At 30.7% G+C, this 21,616-nt stretch overlaps 4 protein-coding genes across 4 annotated transcripts; 2 read left to right on the forward strand and 2 right to left on the reverse strand. All coding sequences in view use genetic code 6, as the record gives it.

Annotated features, from left to right (window-relative positions):
• Positions 1–10: 10 nt before the first annotated feature.
• On the reverse strand, positions 11–14,593 carry SS50377_25666 (Outer-arm dynein gamma; the record flags this gene model as incomplete). Its single annotated transcript, XM_067909497.1, has 1 exon — positions 11–14,593. The coding sequence occupies one exon, from the start codon at positions 14,591–14,593 to the stop codon at positions 11–13; it is 14,583 nt and encodes a 4,860-aa protein (XP_067762253.1).
• Positions 14,594–14,837: 244 nt separating this feature from the next.
• On the reverse strand, positions 14,838–15,608 carry SS50377_25667 (putative ubiquitin fusion degradation protein; the record flags this gene model as incomplete). Its single annotated transcript, XM_067909498.1, has 1 exon — positions 14,838–15,608. One exon carries the CDS (start codon positions 15,606–15,608, stop codon positions 14,838–14,840), a length of 771 nt encoding a protein of 256 aa, XP_067762254.1.
• A 4,497-nt stretch (positions 15,609–20,105) lies between these two features.
• Positions 20,106–20,783, forward strand: SS50377_25668 (Serine acetyltransferase; the record flags this gene model as incomplete). Its single annotated transcript, XM_067909499.1, has 1 exon — positions 20,106–20,783. The coding sequence occupies one exon, from the start codon at positions 20,106–20,108 to the stop codon at positions 20,781–20,783; it is 678 nt and encodes a 225-aa protein (XP_067762255.1).
• Positions 20,784–20,834: 51 nt separating this feature from the next.
• Positions 20,835–21,587, forward strand: SS50377_25669 (uncharacterized protein; the record flags this gene model as incomplete). The annotated part of the gene is made up of 1 exon (XM_067909500.1): positions 20,835–21,587. One exon carries the CDS (start codon positions 20,835–20,837, stop codon positions 21,585–21,587), a length of 753 nt encoding a protein of 250 aa, XP_067762256.1.
• Between the last annotated feature and the right edge of the window lie 29 nt (positions 21,588–21,616).

The raw sequence follows: 21,616 nt of genomic DNA on the forward strand, positions 1-21,616 counted from the left end.
TGAAATTCCGTCACTGAGTTTAACATAATAATGCAGTACCTCTCATGGCCCACTGAGCGGGCCTCTTCTCGGATCTAAGCTTAACAGCGAAGATAAAGTTCTACCCGGTACGCATTGGAGTCTTGTAAACAGGGCATTCGTACAGCATGATGCCTGATTTATCTTTTACAGGCGCGGTGACGACATCACTGGTACTTTCAGTTGCTTCTACAAGCAGAACAGGAAGAGGCGCAAACATCTACTTGGACGCTGCATCAATAATAATTTCTTTCTTAGGCTCCCACTGGGCGCCTTCGAGGAATAGTCCATGGATATAAACAGCACCAGACATTTTAGGCTTATTTGTCTGGGCTTATTTTTCATCCTTGAACTTCATGACCGACGTCTGGATCATAACCTTGTCTAAAGACCAAGGTGCACCATTAGTAGTGTTGCTACGAGTAATTTCTTGCTTTACAGATGTAAGGAACCCGTTAGGGTTAAAGAAACCAGTCAACCAGAAAGAAGCAGGCTACTCCTTCATTAACCAGTTAGAATACTATGTACATCTGGCCGAAACATCTGATAACCATTATCCTAGCGTTGGAGAAAGCCAGGATATATTTAACCAGCGTGCAGGCACTCTAGCATCGAAGATAGCATCCAATGCATCTTATAAATGTTCAGTCATAATAATAGAACCCGCCATAGCTTGCTACAAATCAATAAGTGTGCTGCGAATCATGCTCAGCACAGCTTACATTCTTTCGATTTCCTATCCCAAGAAAACAGTCAGGGCCTTAGGAGATGACGAATCTCCATTGAGGGCTTTTAAGTATTATGGAACCTAGTGCTTAAGATCATACTTAGGTGGCAGTTTGGTTAAAATATCTTTGGCTTACTTGAGAACTACATCCTCTCTAGACCCTCCTGCTTTAGAACCGCCTGCATCTTTAGGTTAAATACTAAGAATAGTTCCTAAAACTGCAGTTGTTTCAGCTTACCTAAATGTAATTTCTGCATTAGGGTGCATCATTAAAGCTTATGGCTTGTCAATCATAGGCAAATTATCAACAAATTTTCTGATATCATTAATATTAGGTTAAGCTCCAAAAGTTGGCATTTTATAAATTGGAGCACAGAATGAATAGTTAGGTTCGAGGACTTATCCTGAAACCCATTCAGCAGTATAAACATTCATTAACTTTCTGTCAAAATCGTCCGTAATACGTCCACCGTAGTGCACTTCTGCTATCATGTAACAGATAGTTTTCCATGAAATTTGTTAGTTCTTTCTTGGGTCGAGAGAATACAAATATGACTGCAGGAACTAGATAGAGGCATTAAAGTCATGCTAACCAAACTCATACTTAATGCACCAGCCAAGAGGGCCGTACTTCTTTCGCTCAATAATGGTTGAATGCAAATACGCGATTGAATATATAAGAGGAAGCCATTGTGGCTTGTCAACGGACTCGACAAGGTCCTACGTCATTTGATTAAATGTTCTCTTTAATCCAGCACGAAGGCCTGACGGAGGGTCGTTTGTAAGCTTAATCGACTTTTACAATAAGCCAATCGGGAATTTCTCGCTTCTTTCCGTAGTGAGAATAAGTCTGAAATCTGGATGAGGGCCCTACTTGGGGTTGAGTGCAGCGAAAATACCCCCAGTTCCCTAATTAGTGCCGATAGCAGGATCCAAGTCCTTGATGTCTTTCTTATCACGACTATCGCCATCATTGTCCCCTCCAAGGGCATTAATATAGGCATATCTTTCCCTAACATCTAATACCATGTCGTCAACCTCGGCCATAAACTTGATAGCAAGATGGGAATTGTTGATCATTGCCCATCCACCGTTAGTGATGCAGTCAGCGACCAGGCGTCGTGCCGCAGGTTCTTATCCTTATCCCATGGAAATCGACTTCAATTCGATCTTTCTCTTCTTAGCAAACATTTCTAATTGGCCGGTAGGGTCAGAACCCAATGAAAGCAAGAAACAAACTGGCATGCACTGGTTCGTCTCATTGATCAAAATGTCATCATAATCCGCCACTACAGGCTCAACAAACTCTTTCCCATCTTCTTTCATGCTCGGATCCTTAGAAGCAAAGCATGATTAAATATATGCAGACGCAGCTAACATTGTCCTATCTTCACGCAAACATCTAATTAATAATAGTTTTTAGAATTCATTAAGTCTGCCTTCGTATTCTTATGGTAATTTCGCTATTTCAATAGCTTCTTCGTTGTAATAGTTTTTCCATTCTGACTCATTTTCAGATATCTACTGTGGTAATTGTGCAAATGCAGATAATGCAGAAAGAGCAACAACATTAAGCCATGAATTATCAGCAACGAATTAAGGCTTAGACTTTATATTCGATAAATCTAAAGCTGCACCCCCACGAATAAATACAAAAAATTCTTGCTAAGAAATTTTATCCTTCTTCATATCTATTTTCAAGCACAAATTCAATACAAACAACAATTTATCGCGTTCATATAGACCACGCATAACATACTTGAATAGTTTAAGCGTCATGTATGAAATGATCTGCTGAATTCTTCTTGCGGCTATATTATTAGGAGGTGCTTCTAAAATAGAAAGATCGAATAGATCCAAGAATTACTTGAGTGATGTTTAATACATGTTATTGACTAGCGTCATCTCGGTAATAAGGAAATATATAATAGCTCCGCGTGTGGCAACTATAACATACTCTTCACGGGCTTCGTTAATTCTCTTTTCTGTTTCAGCTGCATTCGCTAGTTTTTCCTTAACTTCTTCGGTCGTTTACTTAGTTTTGTTGAGAACCTCAACTAAAGAGGAGTCGTCAAGTAAATTTCCAGTCGTGTTGCTTAAACGCTCTAACAAATCTCCCTCCAACTGCAAGGCGATTTTCTTATTAGAGTTAACCTCTTCAAGCAATTAGCGTCTCTGTTCTTCTAGTTCTTTGCGTTCAATATTAACTGTTCTGGACAACAATTATGATTCTAAACCACCAAATGTTACTGTAAAATCGATAATAGAGGTTTTAGCATAAGTTTCAGGGCTATATTTAGGGTTAGGGAGCTTAGTTGTGATGAACAACTTGAAGTTTTCATCGATTTACTTCGTTTAATCGCCAATTTTTACCTCCTTTCTTGTTCCAGTAATAATATATTGTTTTTCTAAGATGGGGTCTAATACTGGATCGATCTCTTCCTCAACATCTTCGATGAGCAGTGGTAAACCGTTTTCAACGGCATTCTCTAAAATCATTCTAAACCTCTTGTTATTCAGAGTGGTAACCTGAATATCTTGCTTGTACATGTTCTTGATCCAGGCAGCAGCCTGATTCTGGGGATCAACCATCAACGGATACCTTGATGATGAGCTTACAATAAGACCATTCTGGGTGGAAAGATCGTCAGTGGGCAGACCCTAAAGTCTCCACTCACCTATCTATGCCTCTGTCGTCAGGAACTAAATAATTTCGTTCTCGATGTTCTTAGAATATGGGATCTTCCTCTCCACCATATCCTTCAACCATACTTGACTTAGCAGCATGGTCCTATATTATTGGTTGAATGGCCCTGCATAGCTTTAGAATGCAGCTGCTAAAGAGCAGTCTCCGACCAGACGTATGATGGCATCGTCTAGTTCCTTCGCCTGTATTCCCCATCTCTTTCTCTCACCAGACAGCCCGTTGATTAGTGCCGAAGCAGCGTTCAACCGCTTCTGCGTCAGATCGGCTTCGTCTTGGAGAGCTTGCTTTTCCGCATTAGCCTTATTGAATACCTCTTCGAGGACATTAAGCGATTTTTGCTTATCGTCTAGTTCACCTTACGCCTTCTTTAACTTATCCATAGCTACTTTGAAGACTGCCTCCATTTCACGCACAAATCTACGCTTAGGTTCAACTTCCAATGCTATAAAATGATAATCACGCATTGCAATAACCCATGAAAACAAACCAGCCACGTCACTAAAAGATTTCTACGCATTCTCAAACTTGAAATCAGGTTATTCTATATATGGAAGTAAAAGTTCGCATGTTTCATCAGTAATTGAATCTTTATCAAAAGCTTAAAGTCGTTTAAGGAAGTTATTTTGCATAACATTTAGTGATTATCCCCATGATGGTAGACAGCCTCGAACAAGTGCTTTTTCAGGATCATATACTAACTTTTCCATCTTTTCATTGAAAAGCACTAAGACAGTGTCAAAGATCTTTTAAATAATATAAGGTGGTTTACCAAGCTTCTTAACATTATTAATAGCATTGGCTGTGATAGAATTTAGAGCTGACTCGGCTTTTTCTAGTAATGGCATTGCAGCAGCAAGACCTTGCTCAGCTACTTCCTTCTAGGCATTAATTTCGTCTGCCTAGGCCATACATGCGTCAGCATCCTTTTGTACAACAGCCTTCACTTTCTCTGCTTCGTTTTTCTTGATGGTAATATCTTTCATCATTTCATCGGTCTTGGCCTGTGCTACAGCTAGTTCTTTCTCTTTCTACTCTAAGTTGATCCTCATCGTTGCTACGTCATCTCCTGCTTATTAAAGGATATCCAAGCCTTTTTTAAGACGGTTGTTCTATGATGACAGGTCATTAACCTTTTTAGTGTAGAGCTGCTTAAATGAGGATAGGAACGAAAGATATGACTTGGGGGTCACGTAAGTCTGTCTTCTGAATTAATTAAAATATTATTATGTAATAGTACTCATACTAGAGTGTATGTTCGCAATAAACTGAACTAGACTTGGGACAGTTTAGTCATTGTTAACTTTAATATCAAATCCTTCGCAAAGCTCGCTTGCTGCTACCTATTCTAGGGCTTCCCTTGACCAAGACTGGAACCAGTCAGTGGTACAACCTGAGACTAGACCTGGGAACTTTCTAGATCTGGTTCTAAACTTATCGCCTACAGGTGAGAAGCATAGGATAATGTGCAAATTGGCCTTGTTGCGGTTGATGAAGAAGTTCCAAAGGTTTTCGTTGGTATCTGGCATACGAGCGTTCCATTTCTTAAAAATAGGTCTAATATCATTAATGATACCTTCAATTTCATCCTTGGGGAACAGAGCAGGAATTTCACCTGCAGTAAGTATATTATTGATTTTTTCTAAAAATAACTCCTACTTGATGTCGTTATCGGTAAAAATAAAAGAACATCCTCGCCCGGTTAACCCAACCTATTTATAAAGCTTTCTAAGGTCCTCTTCTAAATTGCTTATATTGTAACTCCTAGACATAACCAATTAGAATAAATCATAATCTGCAATATGAGTTGCCATTCTCGCGCAAGATTATTTCCCGGAACCACCTACACCGACTAGCAGAGCATGTCCACCAGGAGTTCTAATAATTCTAGATATTCTAAGAATATGATTAATACAAGAGTCGAACATAACTAACTTGAGCTAGAATTTACGGTTCTTATCGTTGTGGTCCTTCATATACATATTAAGTCTATTGATCATTACTTCTTTATCATACACAGGCTCATAAATTTTTGGAACAACAATTTCCTGGTCATCTGGCACATCATCAGGGGCATCTCTCATAAAATCAGCGATATAGATATACTTATTATCTCCTCCCTATTGAACATAGTTCTGTGCTTCCTATGACAATTACTCATTAAGCTCTTCTTGTGCAACTACGTACAGTTAGTTGCTGAACCAGTTGATATCTTGCTCTGTTGTAAATTTATCAGGAAGAACTCTGCAGCACTCATTTGCCCAAAGATGAACCAATTATTTGGAGTTGGTGATAACATCATTCTCTGTGTTTATGAATCCCTAAGTAATTTTGCTCAAGTCGCGCAGGTTGAATACATAATGGAACTTAGCAGGGGTCGGAAGCATCTTAATTTTAGTAGCCTACCAGAGCTTTCTGGTTACTGCTACCAGCTTGTTGGCCGTTGTTGCAACTTCCTCACTGAACCCTCTGTCGATAGAATAATGGCCCTTAATGATAGTGCCAAAGATTACATCAAGTTGATCTGGGGCAGGAAGATTGATGTTAAAAGTGCAATAGTGTGACTTGAGTCTATCTGGTATGTCATTTCTACCACCACCTGGAATTGGCATAGCGCTGATAAAGGTAAAATCTTAAAAGCTGTGGAATTCTCCAGGCTTATCAAGCGCGTATAAGCCCCTCTCCTCAATAATCTGACGGGTAAGCTCGTTTGTTGGCTGGTCCGTCCATTCATTGATAAGAGGAATATTAACTTCATCAATGAAAACGATGCCTTTCTTTCCGGCAACGGGGCCATAGCTAGTACCCATTCTTTTTTCAACGAAAGCTTCAATATTGCTCTGCAGGATACCTCCGGTAGTGGCTGATGAAAAGTTGACATTTCTGATAGCAAATTTCTCTTTGTCCTACTCTCCTAGGAACCTAAATATATCTTTTGTCTTTCCTGAACCAGCTTCACCAGTGAAAAGTATATTAAACTAAGATCTATTTAGCTTCTAAAGAAGATAGTTAATTGTTGTATTATCTACGGTCGGAATAAGAATTTCGCCAAAAGGAATTGGCTATGGAGGAGGATACGTGTATGAAGGAACAATATCAGTCCACTTTTACCATTGACCAGAGTCATTTATGAAATAGTTGTAAATCTGGTCTTGAGTATTCTCTAGCGTAGGATAGTCTATTTGCGCATTCTTAGCAGCCTGATTATCATATAAAAACTTTTATAGAATCTTTTTATCGTCTAAATCTAAGACAGCGCCAAATGACCACATGATAGCAAACAAAATTATCTTCTTGAAAGCCATAGGATTAATCTTTCCAATAATCTGCGATGCATTCTCGGCGATACATTGCAATTGTGCTTATTGAGGATTGCAAAAACCCTCCGCAATAACAAATTATGATGAACTAATAGCTTCCGCTAAAACTTCACCATTATTCTATTTGTCTTCCATGTTAGCCAGCTTGCTCTCGACACCGCTTCCATCATAGATAAGGGCGGTAATAATATTTAGAAGTTATCTTATCAATTACAGTGGTGGAACATTGAACAGAGGTTTAACCTCGAGATCGGTAAATTGATATAAAGCATCCAGTAATCCAGATGAATCTAACATCTAGGTCATGATGTTGACTTACTCGCCTTGCCAGCCCTTAGTCCACGAAATGTAGAATGGTTTCCATCCATATGCTTTAAACCCAGACATATAGATCATACCAGCTCTAGAAACTGTAGCCGGAGAAGCGTTGGCCAATGAGTCAATTTCCAAAATAAGCTTCAGATTCTTAGACATTGGGATTCTATCAGAATTTGCTAGTGTTAATGTCTTGTTGTCATCCATGACTGTGTTGAGATTTTCAATCCAAACTGCATCGACAGGTCCGTTTAGAGTCAGCATGATGAAATGTTCGGCCTTGACTGCCTTTCTCCACAGAGCTGAAAAAATACCGTCCGTCCAGTCTCCAGTTGAAGCATCTAGCCTACCGAACATTTGAGGGGCTGTGATAGCTTTGGGGTTCATTTTAACAATCTGGAACTTCTGGCCAGTTATATTTTGCTGACATTTGGCCAATGTGTGAAGGGTGCACGATTTTCCAGCTAAAGTAGGCCCAAGAAGCATGATAGAGTGGCGCACGTTATATGTTTCGTAAAATTAAATAACTGACTTAACCCAGTCTGGTTACCTTTGTATATTGAGCTGCTGTGTCACAGTAACAATCATATTTTCTAGAGTCTCGTATTTATTTTCAGGAGGTTTGATACCTGGAAACAGGTCAGTTGTCAAAGATTCGAAGAGAGGGATATCAGGGGCGACCAACTTAGATCTGTTCATGTCCCGTAAAACACGAAGCAAGATGAATGACTCAGTTAACGTTTTATCGTGAGCATTATCTCTTCTTTATTCTCCACATGTACGCAGAACGGACAGGATGTTTCTTAAACCAAAATCATAATGGCGCTACTAGGATAATTGCTATTCGCACAATTGATAAAGAATGTAAAACTTTTTCGCTAGCATCTTGGATTCTGAGAACCCAGCTGCTGCTAACTTAACATCCATGATAATTTGGCGATCTGGTACCATCATGGCAACGGAACGGAATAATGCCTTCAGATTTTCTAGCAATTCTTAACGACCAGCATAACCTGGGTTCATGGTAATGAAATATGCAGCAGAGGTAAGCAATGACACCATGCAACCGTCTGTGTAAAGGAACATCTTCTTTTTCTCCTTAATAGCAGATAATACACAGAAGATCTATTGTGCGGCCACTGACATAACATCAAGTTCAATACGATTGAATTCATCAAAATCTCCAAAACAACCGCACTAAGCAATACCTCTATAAATTTTACCGAGACCCTTATAATCCATCTGATCAGAACAATTGAACACAACTACGAACATACCTACTGCCTTTCCCATATCCTTTACAGTTTCGGTTTTTCCAGTACCAGCTGGTCCGGCTGGGGCTCCGCCTAAGCACATACCTATGGCCTGGGCCAATGTTATATAACATCTATCAGTTAAAGGAGTAACAACTAATCTTTCGTTAACACCTAAATATTCGTAGTTATATGTAAAATCAATATCAGTAATCTACAACCTGCATGTGTCTAGTTCTGTGTTCCAATAAAATCTTGTTTATTTTAACCAGTCAAATTCAGTCGCCGAACGAACCTTAGCTGCTATTAAATCATTAAAAATATCACGTTGATGTACATGAATAGTGATTAATGTTTCTACGTTAGTTCTTTGTCTAGGAACCATTTCCTATTATTTAGTAATTTCAACTAACAGATCAAATACATCATTGTTCTTCTTAACAACATTCTCTAAAGCTCGCTTATCTGTTCTAGCAGTTCTAAAAGCTTATTCACACCACAAAGTCCAAATGATTTATAAACATAGCAAGGTAACTTAAGCAGGATACGCCTCGAAATATTCTTTTAGTAGATCCTTGTAATCAGGTCTACTTAAATCTTAAGCAGCCTAACGAACAATATCTTTAATAGATCGCTACATAACAGAAATTAAAGTATTCAACCAATCTTCAATTGGTCCTGAAGCAACCACTGGTACTGATAACACAACCTTTTCTCCAGTTTTATCATTAAGAGCTATTATATTGTTTCTTTTGGATGTAGATTTATCAAAATCAACATGATAGACTGCGTCAAAAATAGATAACAAATGTCCTTATATTTATTAAGGGTCTGATTACTAACCTAAAATTTCTAATAATACTGGATCAGATACGAAATAAAAGCGAGGGAATAAGTTACGCTTTTGTTCTAAATACCCTGACAGCGACTTTTGGCACTCTTCTAATTACTCTATGAGATGTGGTAAAAGTGATTTAAGCGTGTCATCCTGGGAAGTCATATAAATAACTCCAGGGTTTAGATTGGCGCCGCCCATTATCTTTATCCAAGTCTTATCGATGTTTCCGAACCTTTTCGCCTCAGCTGGCAGCTGACGTGCGATATCTCCAGAACTGAAAACAGCCTCCAAATAAATCCAGTTCTACTAGACCTACAACCATAAACTGAGGGTTTCGTCAAGCGTCGATAAACGCTTAACCCACTAAAATATTTCATCTTTGAACGGCTTGTTATATCTGTTTGACTGAATAGAACTTAGGAGCATTTGAGAATCTTCCAATGCACTAATTAACTCAGACGTTTCTGCAGCATTGAGAATTACCTTGCCTCTTGACTTAAATTCGTCAAATACAAAGTTCGTGGATTTCCACTGGTCCCTAATTTAATTTACCTTAATCTCGATGTCAGTCTCTTTTGTTGCAGCATTGCAAATATCTTCAATATCTTCTGAATATTTAACCGGATCAGCAGATAATACATCAGAAAGCTTGAAAGTATCTGGATCAGATAATATTTTAAGCACTGATTCTGATTTAGTTTTTTCTGAAATCTCTTGCCAATGTCTAGGTTTCATTGCTGGATTCGACATGGCTTAAAACGTTGGGAGAATAAGATTAAAATCATCAATTTTTTACTTTAACTCAATAAAAGCATCCCAGTCTCTCATGTCTTTTGGTAAACGCATGCATCTGTTTTAGAAATCACCCATCTTGATTTATACCTCTTCAAAATTAAGATCAAACCATAACTTATCTGAATAACCATCTATAGTTGTAATAACATCCTAGTATAAAGTATATAATTAATTTAATAACTTCAAATCTTTTTGCATCTTAACTAAATCTGGGTATTCAGTTATACTTAATCCAAAAAGACGTTCGCCTGTTGAATAAGTAAGCCATTTTCTTTCTATTTCTGAAAATTATTATTAAAACTCGCGCAATCTTATAACTGCACCTCTTGGTGGTATACCAGGTTCTCTAGGTCCCTTTGTATTCCACTATTCAGTGAAATTAGCTACAGTTCCTTAAAAATCAGAAACTTATGATACTAAATCCTCTTTTAACCCACCTTATAAATCTTTAAGATTATACTACATTATAATAGCCTGTTATTAAATAGTTTTAAGTCTATAATTTAATTAGTCTACTTATTCTACTTCTTCTACAGAAACCTTTATATCAAACTAATTCATAATTTGATATGAATACTCAATTGGTTAGACTTTATTATCAAAATCTGCTTCCAACTCTCTTAACTTTGTTAGAGCTGCCATTATTTTTCTTACATCATCCAAATCATTTATTTAAACTGAAATTTAATTTTACACATCATTAATAGTATTTGTCAATATTGAAAGCTATAATTACGCAAAGTTATTTAGTTTTGCCGCATATTATGCCTTCCATGTTTATGCCTCATTTATCATGGATTGCTTAATGGATTCTGTTTTCATTAAAAATATTCCCTGTTCTATATAATCTGGAATTAAATCGACATGATCTCCAATATTATCATAAAAAGTTAATTTATCCACATATAGCGATAACTCTGGTTTATTCTCGATAAATTTTTTAAAGACTTCGTCTTTATCATTTATCCAAAGATGTTTAAATGATGAGAAAATGTTTAACTACTAAGTAAGATGGAGCTCTAACGTAGAGAAATATTATTATAATGATAATACAAGTTTTAACATTTGTCTAGAACCTCCAATGTACTAAAACATTGAATTAGACACATCAAAAGATTATAAATCTTCTAAACGAGCAACCTACTAAGCTAATCCCTCATCCAGTTAAGATAGTACCTGTTATTGGTTTTCGTTGTTCCAAACTACTGGCGCAGTTTTCTTATTATTGACAGTCTCTTCATTCTCTGTGTTGTTGGAATATATTACTGTTTTGGTTGTTGAAAGATTTAAAAACAAATTATCAACCATATCTGATTTTTTAACTTCATAAATTGGTTTTATTGATGTCAATATATTTTAATAATATTTACCCTATGAGTTCCACTTAGGTATACGCTTTGTAGATGTTAATACTAATACAACTAACTCATTTAAAATAACTGATAATTTATCTTATGAAGGTATTAGCTATATTTCAGGATAAACCAGTTCATAATCACAGGAAATAAGACTATCATAATCAAATTCTTGTGTTAAATGATTATTTGGATAACAACAAGGATCTATTCTAGATATTCTTGCATGCAAAGATCTAAACGTTCTCTCAGTTGCCAAAAATACCGCAGCATGTACTCTATCATGCATTTTATTAATAAAATCTTTTATAGCTATCTTAATAACATATGCAGCGCCTTTTTTCTTCGATATATCCTCTTCTGTTTATTCTTCTTTATAATCAGGGTCAAAATAAGTTACAATCGTTGATAATACCAAATTATTAAGCATTTCTGCGTTTTAAGAATCAGACCTTACCAAATATCTTGAGACAATTTATGAAATTGCATCACAGGTACCAGCCGCAACAAAAGCAGACCTTTTGAAAATAAACTCAGCCGACTATATTGTATGCGGCTTTGCTTTCTCTAAATATGTTTTATAATTTAAGGCATTAGAATATTTTTCTAAATAGTTAGAGAAAATTCTTTTTGCATGAGAGGTAAATTCCGCAGTTTCCACAGTATATTGTTCAGGAATAGATTTTTTTGATGGGCTATTTATATCTACAATTGTTCCTCCTCGTGTTTCATCCTATTTTGACTTAAATGGTACTCTAAGATGCAACGGTAACAAAGTAGTGCAAGCTATTTGCTTTAAAGAATCATCTATTCTAAATTTCATAATATCATTTATAGAATGAATGGTTTCTTTAAGTATATCCACCTAATCAATTACTTATTTTATGTATTATTCTAAATTCAATGAAGTCCAGCAAACCTAATCTAAAAGTGGTTGTATTTTTTTCTACAATTTATGCATAAGTGGCTGCATAAGATCAATAGTATCTGAATGAATTTGTTCTGGTAATGACTCTATGTCAATTACTAATTATTATAATACATCTCTAGTACCTAGTAACTATGCTTTGTGAAAAACAATAGACAAAACATTATCAGGTATATCAACATTAATTTAATAAAGCATATCAGTTTCTCTTATAAGCTCGCTGATCGCAACATCAAAGTTAACAAGAAGGCTCTGGTCTGGTCCTCTCACTAAAACTGTACTCTAAAGAGAATTTCTTATCTATTAAATTGATTGTGACCATTTCAACAAATTATCCTCCTCAAACTATAGCAGAGACTCCATTGTTGTATTATATATTCTACTGGCCTATCTTCCATATTTATTATATTATAATAATGGCATATACCCAAATGGTATGTTATCTTTTGATTAATTTTACATTAGTAATACATTATCGCTGCTATGATTTCCAATACCCATTTACCATTATTCTTTTTACTCATCTGAAACTTATATAAAAATTCTTTTGAAAAAATTATATGGTCTTGTTATTCTATTAGCTACTAATCTTCCCCATGTAATAATTCCAGCCACTTTGGTAAAACCAGAAGGCAAAGGTGCTTATAAATCACCTCTTCTAACTTTATTATAGTAATCAGCAATATGCTTTATATAAAGGATAAATTTTTACTATAAAATATCATACTTTAAAATAATCGTATTTTACAAGTTTGGTCTGTTTAATATACTTGTTAATTACGTAACTATAGATATAAGATCGTCTAGAGATGCTGTAGGATCGTTAAATTGATCATCAACATACTATGATAAAGACTACTCTAAAGCAATAACACCTTTTTTATAATCTTAATAATCCAAATCGAACTACTGTACACGATGTTACAATGGATCATATGGCTTTTGCTTAAGCACTTGTAATAAATCTTATTACTATTTAATGATAGGGTGTAGTCCTGAAAGGGTAGATGCTTCTAAAGACGAAAAATTTTACTTTGTAATAATGATATCTGCGATTTTCTTAAGTCTAGCACAGAATAATTCATAGTTTCCAAAAATTGCCTATTCTGAAAAATTAAATTACTTTTCTGCTCCTGAAAGCAGTAGTTTTTCTTTAATATTACAATATTCATTTTAAAATGTTGATAATAATGTCAAACATGCATCAATTTTTTGTAATAATGATTTATATGGGGCATCCACTAATTTTTCTACCAATCTTTCAGAACTTGTTCCTGCACTAAGAATAAACTCCTTACAAGATTTTATCATCTAATTTGCTATTTTTACTAATAATATTGTCATATTTTCTCTAGATCCATAGTACTTAGCCATTGAGTGAATAATACGAATAGTCTCCATTAAATCTGGTATTGTCAGAGTCATTTTACCTGGCTCTCCAGAATAAAGAGGCAATAAAATATCTTCAATAGTTTACAAATATTTCAGGTTATCTTTTGCTTCATTACCACATTCAAGAACTCTTTACTTGACATTTTACCACCTTTTTACCACAACAGATTAAGCCTGTTATAATATTCTTACAGCTGAAGGGATCCAAGGAATTTGATTCATCTGTGTCGACATTCCATTAAATACAGACATCCTTGCTCTCCAATAAACCTGTTCTGTTTCAGGTCCTGAATCATCCGAATTTATTCTTAATTTTTCTGAATCAACTAAAAACTATTCAACTTAATTACAAATAGAGGCCACAGATTATTCAATTTAAGTTAATTAATCTGGAAATTCTTATACTAATTTTTAAATGCCAGGTTAATCAGGCGGTAATTTTGAAAATAGAACATTCTCTGGAATTGATAAATCAATCTTTTCCTACAAAATTAATTAAAATTTTTATAAATTTTCTACAAATTTACGAACTTGATTTAAGAACATTTATTAATGTTATTAATTTACCATTACTCCCCAATCCGATTATCTTTCTAATAAAGGATAATATACTCTTTGTAGCAAGAGTTAAAACTATTCAACATAATTTCCTGAAATATTACCATACATAATATCAGATTCTAAATTTGCAGGCGCTATACTTCTGTTAGTATGCCTAATAAAATAATAAATAACACCAGGATTCGCGTTTGATGGATTATTTGAATAAGATATACGTCCATTATCAGCAAAAAATAAAGCTACTGGATTCCCTTAAGCCTAAAAAAGGGAAGATAACTTATTTAATATATTTAAATCTTATAATTGCTCAAATACTTCATCTTTATCTAGTTCAAATCCTTCTGCAAGTCTGTTGCAAAGCCATATCACTTTAGGATCTTGAGCCATTTTAAGTTGGAAAGGAAATTTTTGAGAGAATTAGAACACGTAGTGTTGTATTATAATTCTAAAAAGAAAAATTCTATTAGTTAATTTAGTATAACTAAATATAATAGTAGTTAGTTTAGCTTAATATTAAAAAAGTAGAAACAAATATAAGTTATTTTTAGATATAAATAATGCTTATCAGATTATATACAACTATATAATCTCCAGATTATAAACTATTAATCAAATATAATAATTAAATTAATCAAAGCTTTCTCCCAACTCCACCGAAACTTTATGTGCCAAATTCATCCTTCTTAACTTCATCTTTCTTAATAATTTATACTTTCTAAGTTTATCCTTATTAATAAAAACTATTAGATGTCATGGCATTCATACTGAAAACATTCTTTTTTTCCTTATCAAATTCGTATTTTTCTAGACCTTCTGCACTTTCAAAGTCACAATTAACATTAGTATCTATCAAACTAGCAATCATAGGTTCACATTTAATAACTTTCATCCAAAATGGCTTATTATTATGAATAAATCTAAAATTTTAGCCTTATTATAATGCAGAAAGATTTGGTAGATTAGTTTATAACGCAAGCTTAGCATCATCAATCTCATAAAACTCACAGGTTTCCGGTTTAAGAGTTAAACTTAAACACTTCGGTAGTTCCATAGATGCAACCACTATAGAATCTCCCTCTTTAGCTCCTATATATTCTTATATCCAAGTTGGTATACATATAGAAGCAGGGTCTAAGGCGAATTCTTATACACCTGTAAAGCATGTTATCATTTCTCGAACAGAATGAATTCTAAACTATAAAGGGCGTCCTGGAATAAAAACGTTTTTATCTGTTAATTCTGGTAACAATTATTAAGGTAAAATAATTCTACCCCCTGCTTCAAATTACTCATACTATACAGGAGTTAACTTAGCTCGTGATATATTAGCTAATGTATATGACTTATACCATGTTGGTTTAAATTAAGAAGTAGATGGTAAACGTACACCTTTATGAGACATTAAAACGAAACGGATATAATGCAATATAATATATAAAATTATATAATAATATATTTATGGAAATGAATAAAATATTGTAACAAAACACAAATTATTTTATATCAAGTATGCTTAGAACCCCTACAGAATCATTACATGATACTATGTAGAAATTTTATGAATATAAATTATAAATTTCAATAACTATAAGTAAAAACATGCTTATAATAATTTTATTACATATTAAATTTGTATTTCTACATAATAATATAACTATATTTGGGTCTTAAAATGATAATTATATTAATTTTGTATAGCTTTGTTATCTCTAACTTTAAAGCTACGTATATAATAGGAAATTTTATATTTATAATCACATTGCACTATCAATATAGATGATAAGTGTTCCAAACTTACATATTTTACTTATTAGTTTATAAAATTATATTTTTAATGAATAATTTATGTATTTGATGTTTAAAGTAATTAATTAAATCAAATATCCTATATTTATTAGAACCTAATCTAAAGTTTCACAATAAATAATAAATATATTATAGTATGTTACTTAAAAAAATATTTTCAATATAATAATATTTGATAATTCTGTAAATGCAAAAAATAGTATCATCAAGATCTTTTTGAAAGGAAAAATTTTATACTATAGTAATTTCTCTTATTGCAAGTATCAATAATAGTAACTATAATTTTAAATAATAAATAAATTCACGAATAATTTTATATTGATATTTTATCTACTTTTTAATCCTATTATAAATCTCAAGATAGTAATATTATTCATATATAATTTATAATATATGCTAATACTATTAATTCAGTTTTTGTCTATTTAAGCTGTTAAAATATTTTAATATCTGCTACCAAATATTTAGACATTAAGATGAAAATGCCTGCACTTTTGTAGATTATTTAATAATTCTTACTAAATAGTTATTATTTACAATATATAATATTATAAGTTAATAAATTTATGTAATATAAAGTAAGTATACTATAAATTCATATGATTTATAAGAAAGAAGGATTTTTTATATTTCGTAAGATTCTATTAAATGAATACCAAAATATACACTTTTAATTCTTGTAAATACTATAAATTATGATAATAACTAATAGTAGGATTTATAGCGTTTTATTATTTAGTGTCAGTATTAATATTTTATACATAGATAATTTTGAAGAACAAAATAGGATTATAAACTAATTTTATACAATTTGTAAAACAAATAAGTATATTACTATGTGTATTTGTATTTTTAATATTTATATAGCAATAAATAGCATAAGTAGTAATTGTACCAAAATAAATAGTGCTGACACAATTCAATCATTTTAATATATGGATAGTAATTCTAAATTTAAATTCTATTAAAGAAGACAATAAACAATTTTTATACAGCTCTATTTAATATCTTCATACTATTACCTACTATTTAATAGTAGATTGTATGTATCATATTATTATATTTCTTACCTTTTCAATTAATTTTAAAAATTAGATACTTGCAATTTAGAATTTAAAAATATCTTAATTATTTCTATCTACTATTTTATAAGTAAATATATTTATATCAAATAGTGCATATTTATTTATAAATACTAGATGTTTTATGATTTTAATTTGTTTATTTTATTACCGTATTAATAGATTCTTAATGCAATATCAATTAAAAATAAGTATTTGTAATATTTATAGTTACTTACCAAAATTTATAATAAATTATTAAATTTATTATTAAATAAAAATATCTTTTATTATCATAATGCAAATTAAATTTGAACAGTATTTTCAAGATATTTAATTAAAATTTATAAAATCTATTAATATTTTGTAAATTATTAACAATAATCACGTAGAATTATAACTCTATAAACTGTTTTAATCACTGCATATATGTCTTTATTAGTTTATTCTTATTTCTATTTTAAATAAAAATATCGAAAAATGCTATATTTAATTTTTAATTAAAACACTAGAGTAATATGTAACAGTAGTAATATATTATTGAAATTTTTAGGCTTAACTAGTTCAAATATTAATATTATAACCTAAAATCTTATATTTGAACGAAAAGTACAACTCAACTAACATATATGGATAATCAAAAATATAAGATCAACTATGAAAAACATATATATTGATACATTAAGTAAATTATATAGATTAAAAAATAAAGTATACTCATTTATTAATTTCTTTAAACATTATTTTATTGTAATAATGAGACTTATTGAAAGATATAATCTACACTATTTTATGTAATCTCTATACTAATATATAAAATTCATCTTATCAAATAGATATTCTGTATTTTATAATTGTATTAAATATTATATGTTGTTTTTAGTGTACGAATGGAGTATAATCTTGATTTTTATATTTATATTAAATAATAGTATATTAATTTAGTGGAGATAAAAAGTATTATAGTTTCTACAAACTAATTTTTTTTGCAAAAATTTATAGGTTACAAAAGCAAGAAAAGTATTTTTAATAAATATGTTTCACATATTTCCCAAGACTTTTGCTTTTTTATATTCACTGAAATTTTTATGAGAATATAATTACTGAATAGAAAATTATATAATAGAATTAATATATCATTATATTATTGTAAAGTTTATATCATAAGATAATTAAAATAAGAAATTAAGTTGAAAACTTACCTAATCTTTGATTACAAAATTTACTCAATTGAAAAATAAAAGTACTTTTTCTAAAATTATACATATGACTAATAGATGTAATTACCAAATAGACTTATTATATATATTATTTTAACTCAATTTGATAGTAATAAAATTAGTAATCATAAATTAAAAAATATAAAAAATATTTTCATCTGATATAATATGAATAAATTTGACACCACTATAAAATAATAAGAGACTGGTCTCATATAATATAAAATTTATGTTTACTGGTATATTATTAACTTTTATCGTATTTAAATTACAGATTTATAACATGTAATAAATTTAAATAGATAAAAGAACGTTAATATGATTATTCGATAAGTTAGATATCGATTTACTAATTTACATATAAATTTGGATAAAATATCATTTTTACATCATTCTTTGTATGAAAAATAAAAATATTATTTTAGCATATATAATTATAATAAATATTTATTTGAAAATATTAATTCGTAAAGTAGAAAATATTCACAGCAATAAAGCAATAATATGTATATTTATCTATATTCATTATTAATTATGATTAAAGACTATAAATTTTATTAAATAGCTTTTTTAAGAATAAATTTAGTATATATATTTATGTGGTTACGTATTAATTTTTTTAAATAAATTTGTAATAATAAAAATATGAATCATACAGTATATTCATTATTTTATTATATTCTGAAATGATGAATTGGATATAGACCATTGTAACTCTCTAGATTCTAGAACATAATTATTCATTACTTAATGATGCTAGTATTTAAGCAAAAAATTAACATTATTTAATTTCTATTATAGTTCATAAAGTTACGGATGCATTGTTATTTATACAGTCATTAACTCTTAATTTTTTAATTAATATTCATTTAGCTTTATTAGGGCATCTTATTATAATTATTTTCGGATTATTTCAAATTTTTGGTATTTGAGGTAAAGGTGCGTGTTACACATAAGTAAATCTTGAAAATTTTAATCTATTATTGTAAATAACTTAATAAAAGCATCAAAACTACAACTAATATATTAATTTAGCAATGTATTAGTAAAAAATACAAGATTGTTACAAAATCGTATATATTTAATATAATGGCAATGTAATTATTAAAAAGTATTAAGACAGACAAGCTTGGTTTTTGTATCTGAAAAGAAGATAGCTAATTTATTATGTACCTACTAAAACTCAAATTAAGAATCTATTTTAATTTCTATTTAAGTATTATTATCAACACCTCTAATAAAATGATCTTAGAACATAAGAAGTGAATTATTATGAACAATAAACGAAATATATGTACTACCCTTTATTTTTTAATCAAATTTGACACAACCATTCAACAAAAATCCAATTTCATTATCTATATTTGATACTACAAGCACATTTTAAAAAATTGTATAACCACAAGAGATTATATCTTAATTGGAATAAATAGATTCTATTTAACTTTAGTTAAACATGAATATTTATCCATCCAGAATACCAATAAATTTTTAATCATATTTAAAGGCTATATGGTTGAATGCATCTAAGGTTTCTACATAGTTAAAATCAATTTAGGTTTGCTTTACCAATTTACAGTTTTCATCGTATTTATAATAAGTATTATTTGCATATGCATGATAATGTTAATCTTAATAATGTAAAAAATACTTCGATTAAAATGTTTATTATTCATTCATTAAATAGTCGTTAATAAAAACAAATAATTTATTATATTATAATGTCACTCCTCCTTCCAAAAATATACTATTAATTGTATATTTAAACTTAATGTATTAGATTATTATGTATTTTTAATAAAAGAAAATAAAATGCTAGTTAAAGAAATATTGTAAGATATTTTCTATACAATAAAATATATCAAAAATAATGACCCCTCTATATCATTTACGATAGAATTTTTACTATATCCAATATTCTATGCTTTAATTTTGCATAGAATATCTCATTAAATGTATATTTTAAGAATACCTTTTATTCCGAGATTATTATCTTAAATATCACGTTTCTTTACATCAATAGAAATACACCCAGGTGCTTAAATTGGAAAAGGACTCTTCATTGATCATGGGGCTGGTGTTGTTATAGGATAAACAGCAATAATCGGAGATTTTTGTTTATTATATCAAGGTGTTACATTAGGAGGAAATGGTAAGGAAATAGGAAAAAGGCATCCTATTTTAGGTAATAATATTGTTGTTGGTGCAGGTGCAATTGTTCTGGGCAGAATAACAGTTGGAGATAATTCAAAGATAGGTGCTGGTAGTGTTATTGTGAAAGATATACCAAAGTTTTCAACAGTTGTTGGAGTTCCAGGTAAAATTATTTACAAAAATACAGGACAAGATATAAAATAATGCTTTCATGACAGACTGACTTAGTTGGAGTATCCAGATTTATTATAAAAATTATAAGATTAGTTGAATGAATGCTAGTTAAAAATATAGTAGTTAGAATTATTAACAGCTACAGATAATGTAATAAAATGATTTATTATACTTTATATATAAATATTAAATAATATTATTTTCACTTCTTAAATGGAACTTTTGTAAATAGAGAAAAATACAGAAGCACTATTAAAATTTATATCTTCTTATGCAGACACTAACTAAGCATTTTATGATTTATTTCTGTTCTCTTATGCTCTTTTTAATGAATAAATAAATAATGGTATTGACAACTTAGTTGTCATTTTAAAGCACGATTCATAAGTATAAGTTTAATTTTTTTCTTCGTAAAATTCCAGGTTTATCTCTTTGATAGATAGTTACAAGATTTTACTTGAGAAACATCTTCAGTTTCCTACTTAAGGTTCTGAAAAATAGTTAAATATTTTTGGTATATAGTTAGAACAAATAGTAACTTACCTTAAAATTATCATTCATTTCTCTTCATAAGCAAACATAAAAGATATACTTTTAAGGTTTATGTAAATTAATATACATTATAATATAGTTAGCATTTAAAATTATGTGTTCTAATTAGGATCTATTATTTTTAAGTCTAAGAAAAATGCACTAAAAATGTTAGAATGCGCCAGTTTGCTACCTAAATAAGGGAAAAACAAAACAATCTATATTAGATATATTGATAAATAATCACATTTAAATGATTGTTGTTTTTACAAATAAATTATAGAGAGTTTAATTATAGGGTTAGAGGTTGGTCTTAATTGGCAGGTTGTATGTTTATGTGCTGGGCAATGCAAATTAGATGACAAAATTATGAAAATATTTAGTACAGGAGATGTTGAGAAAATATAATTATTTTTAAAATAATGCATTCAATGATATTAATATTATATTATGTATACTTATAT

The sequence above is a fragment of the Spironucleus salmonicida genome, chromosome 6 (genome assembly GCF_000497125.1).
Source record: "Spironucleus salmonicida strain ATCC 50377 chromosome 6, whole genome shotgun sequence".
NCBI classification, from domain to species: Eukaryota; Fornicata; order Diplomonadida; family Hexamitidae; genus Spironucleus; species Spironucleus salmonicida.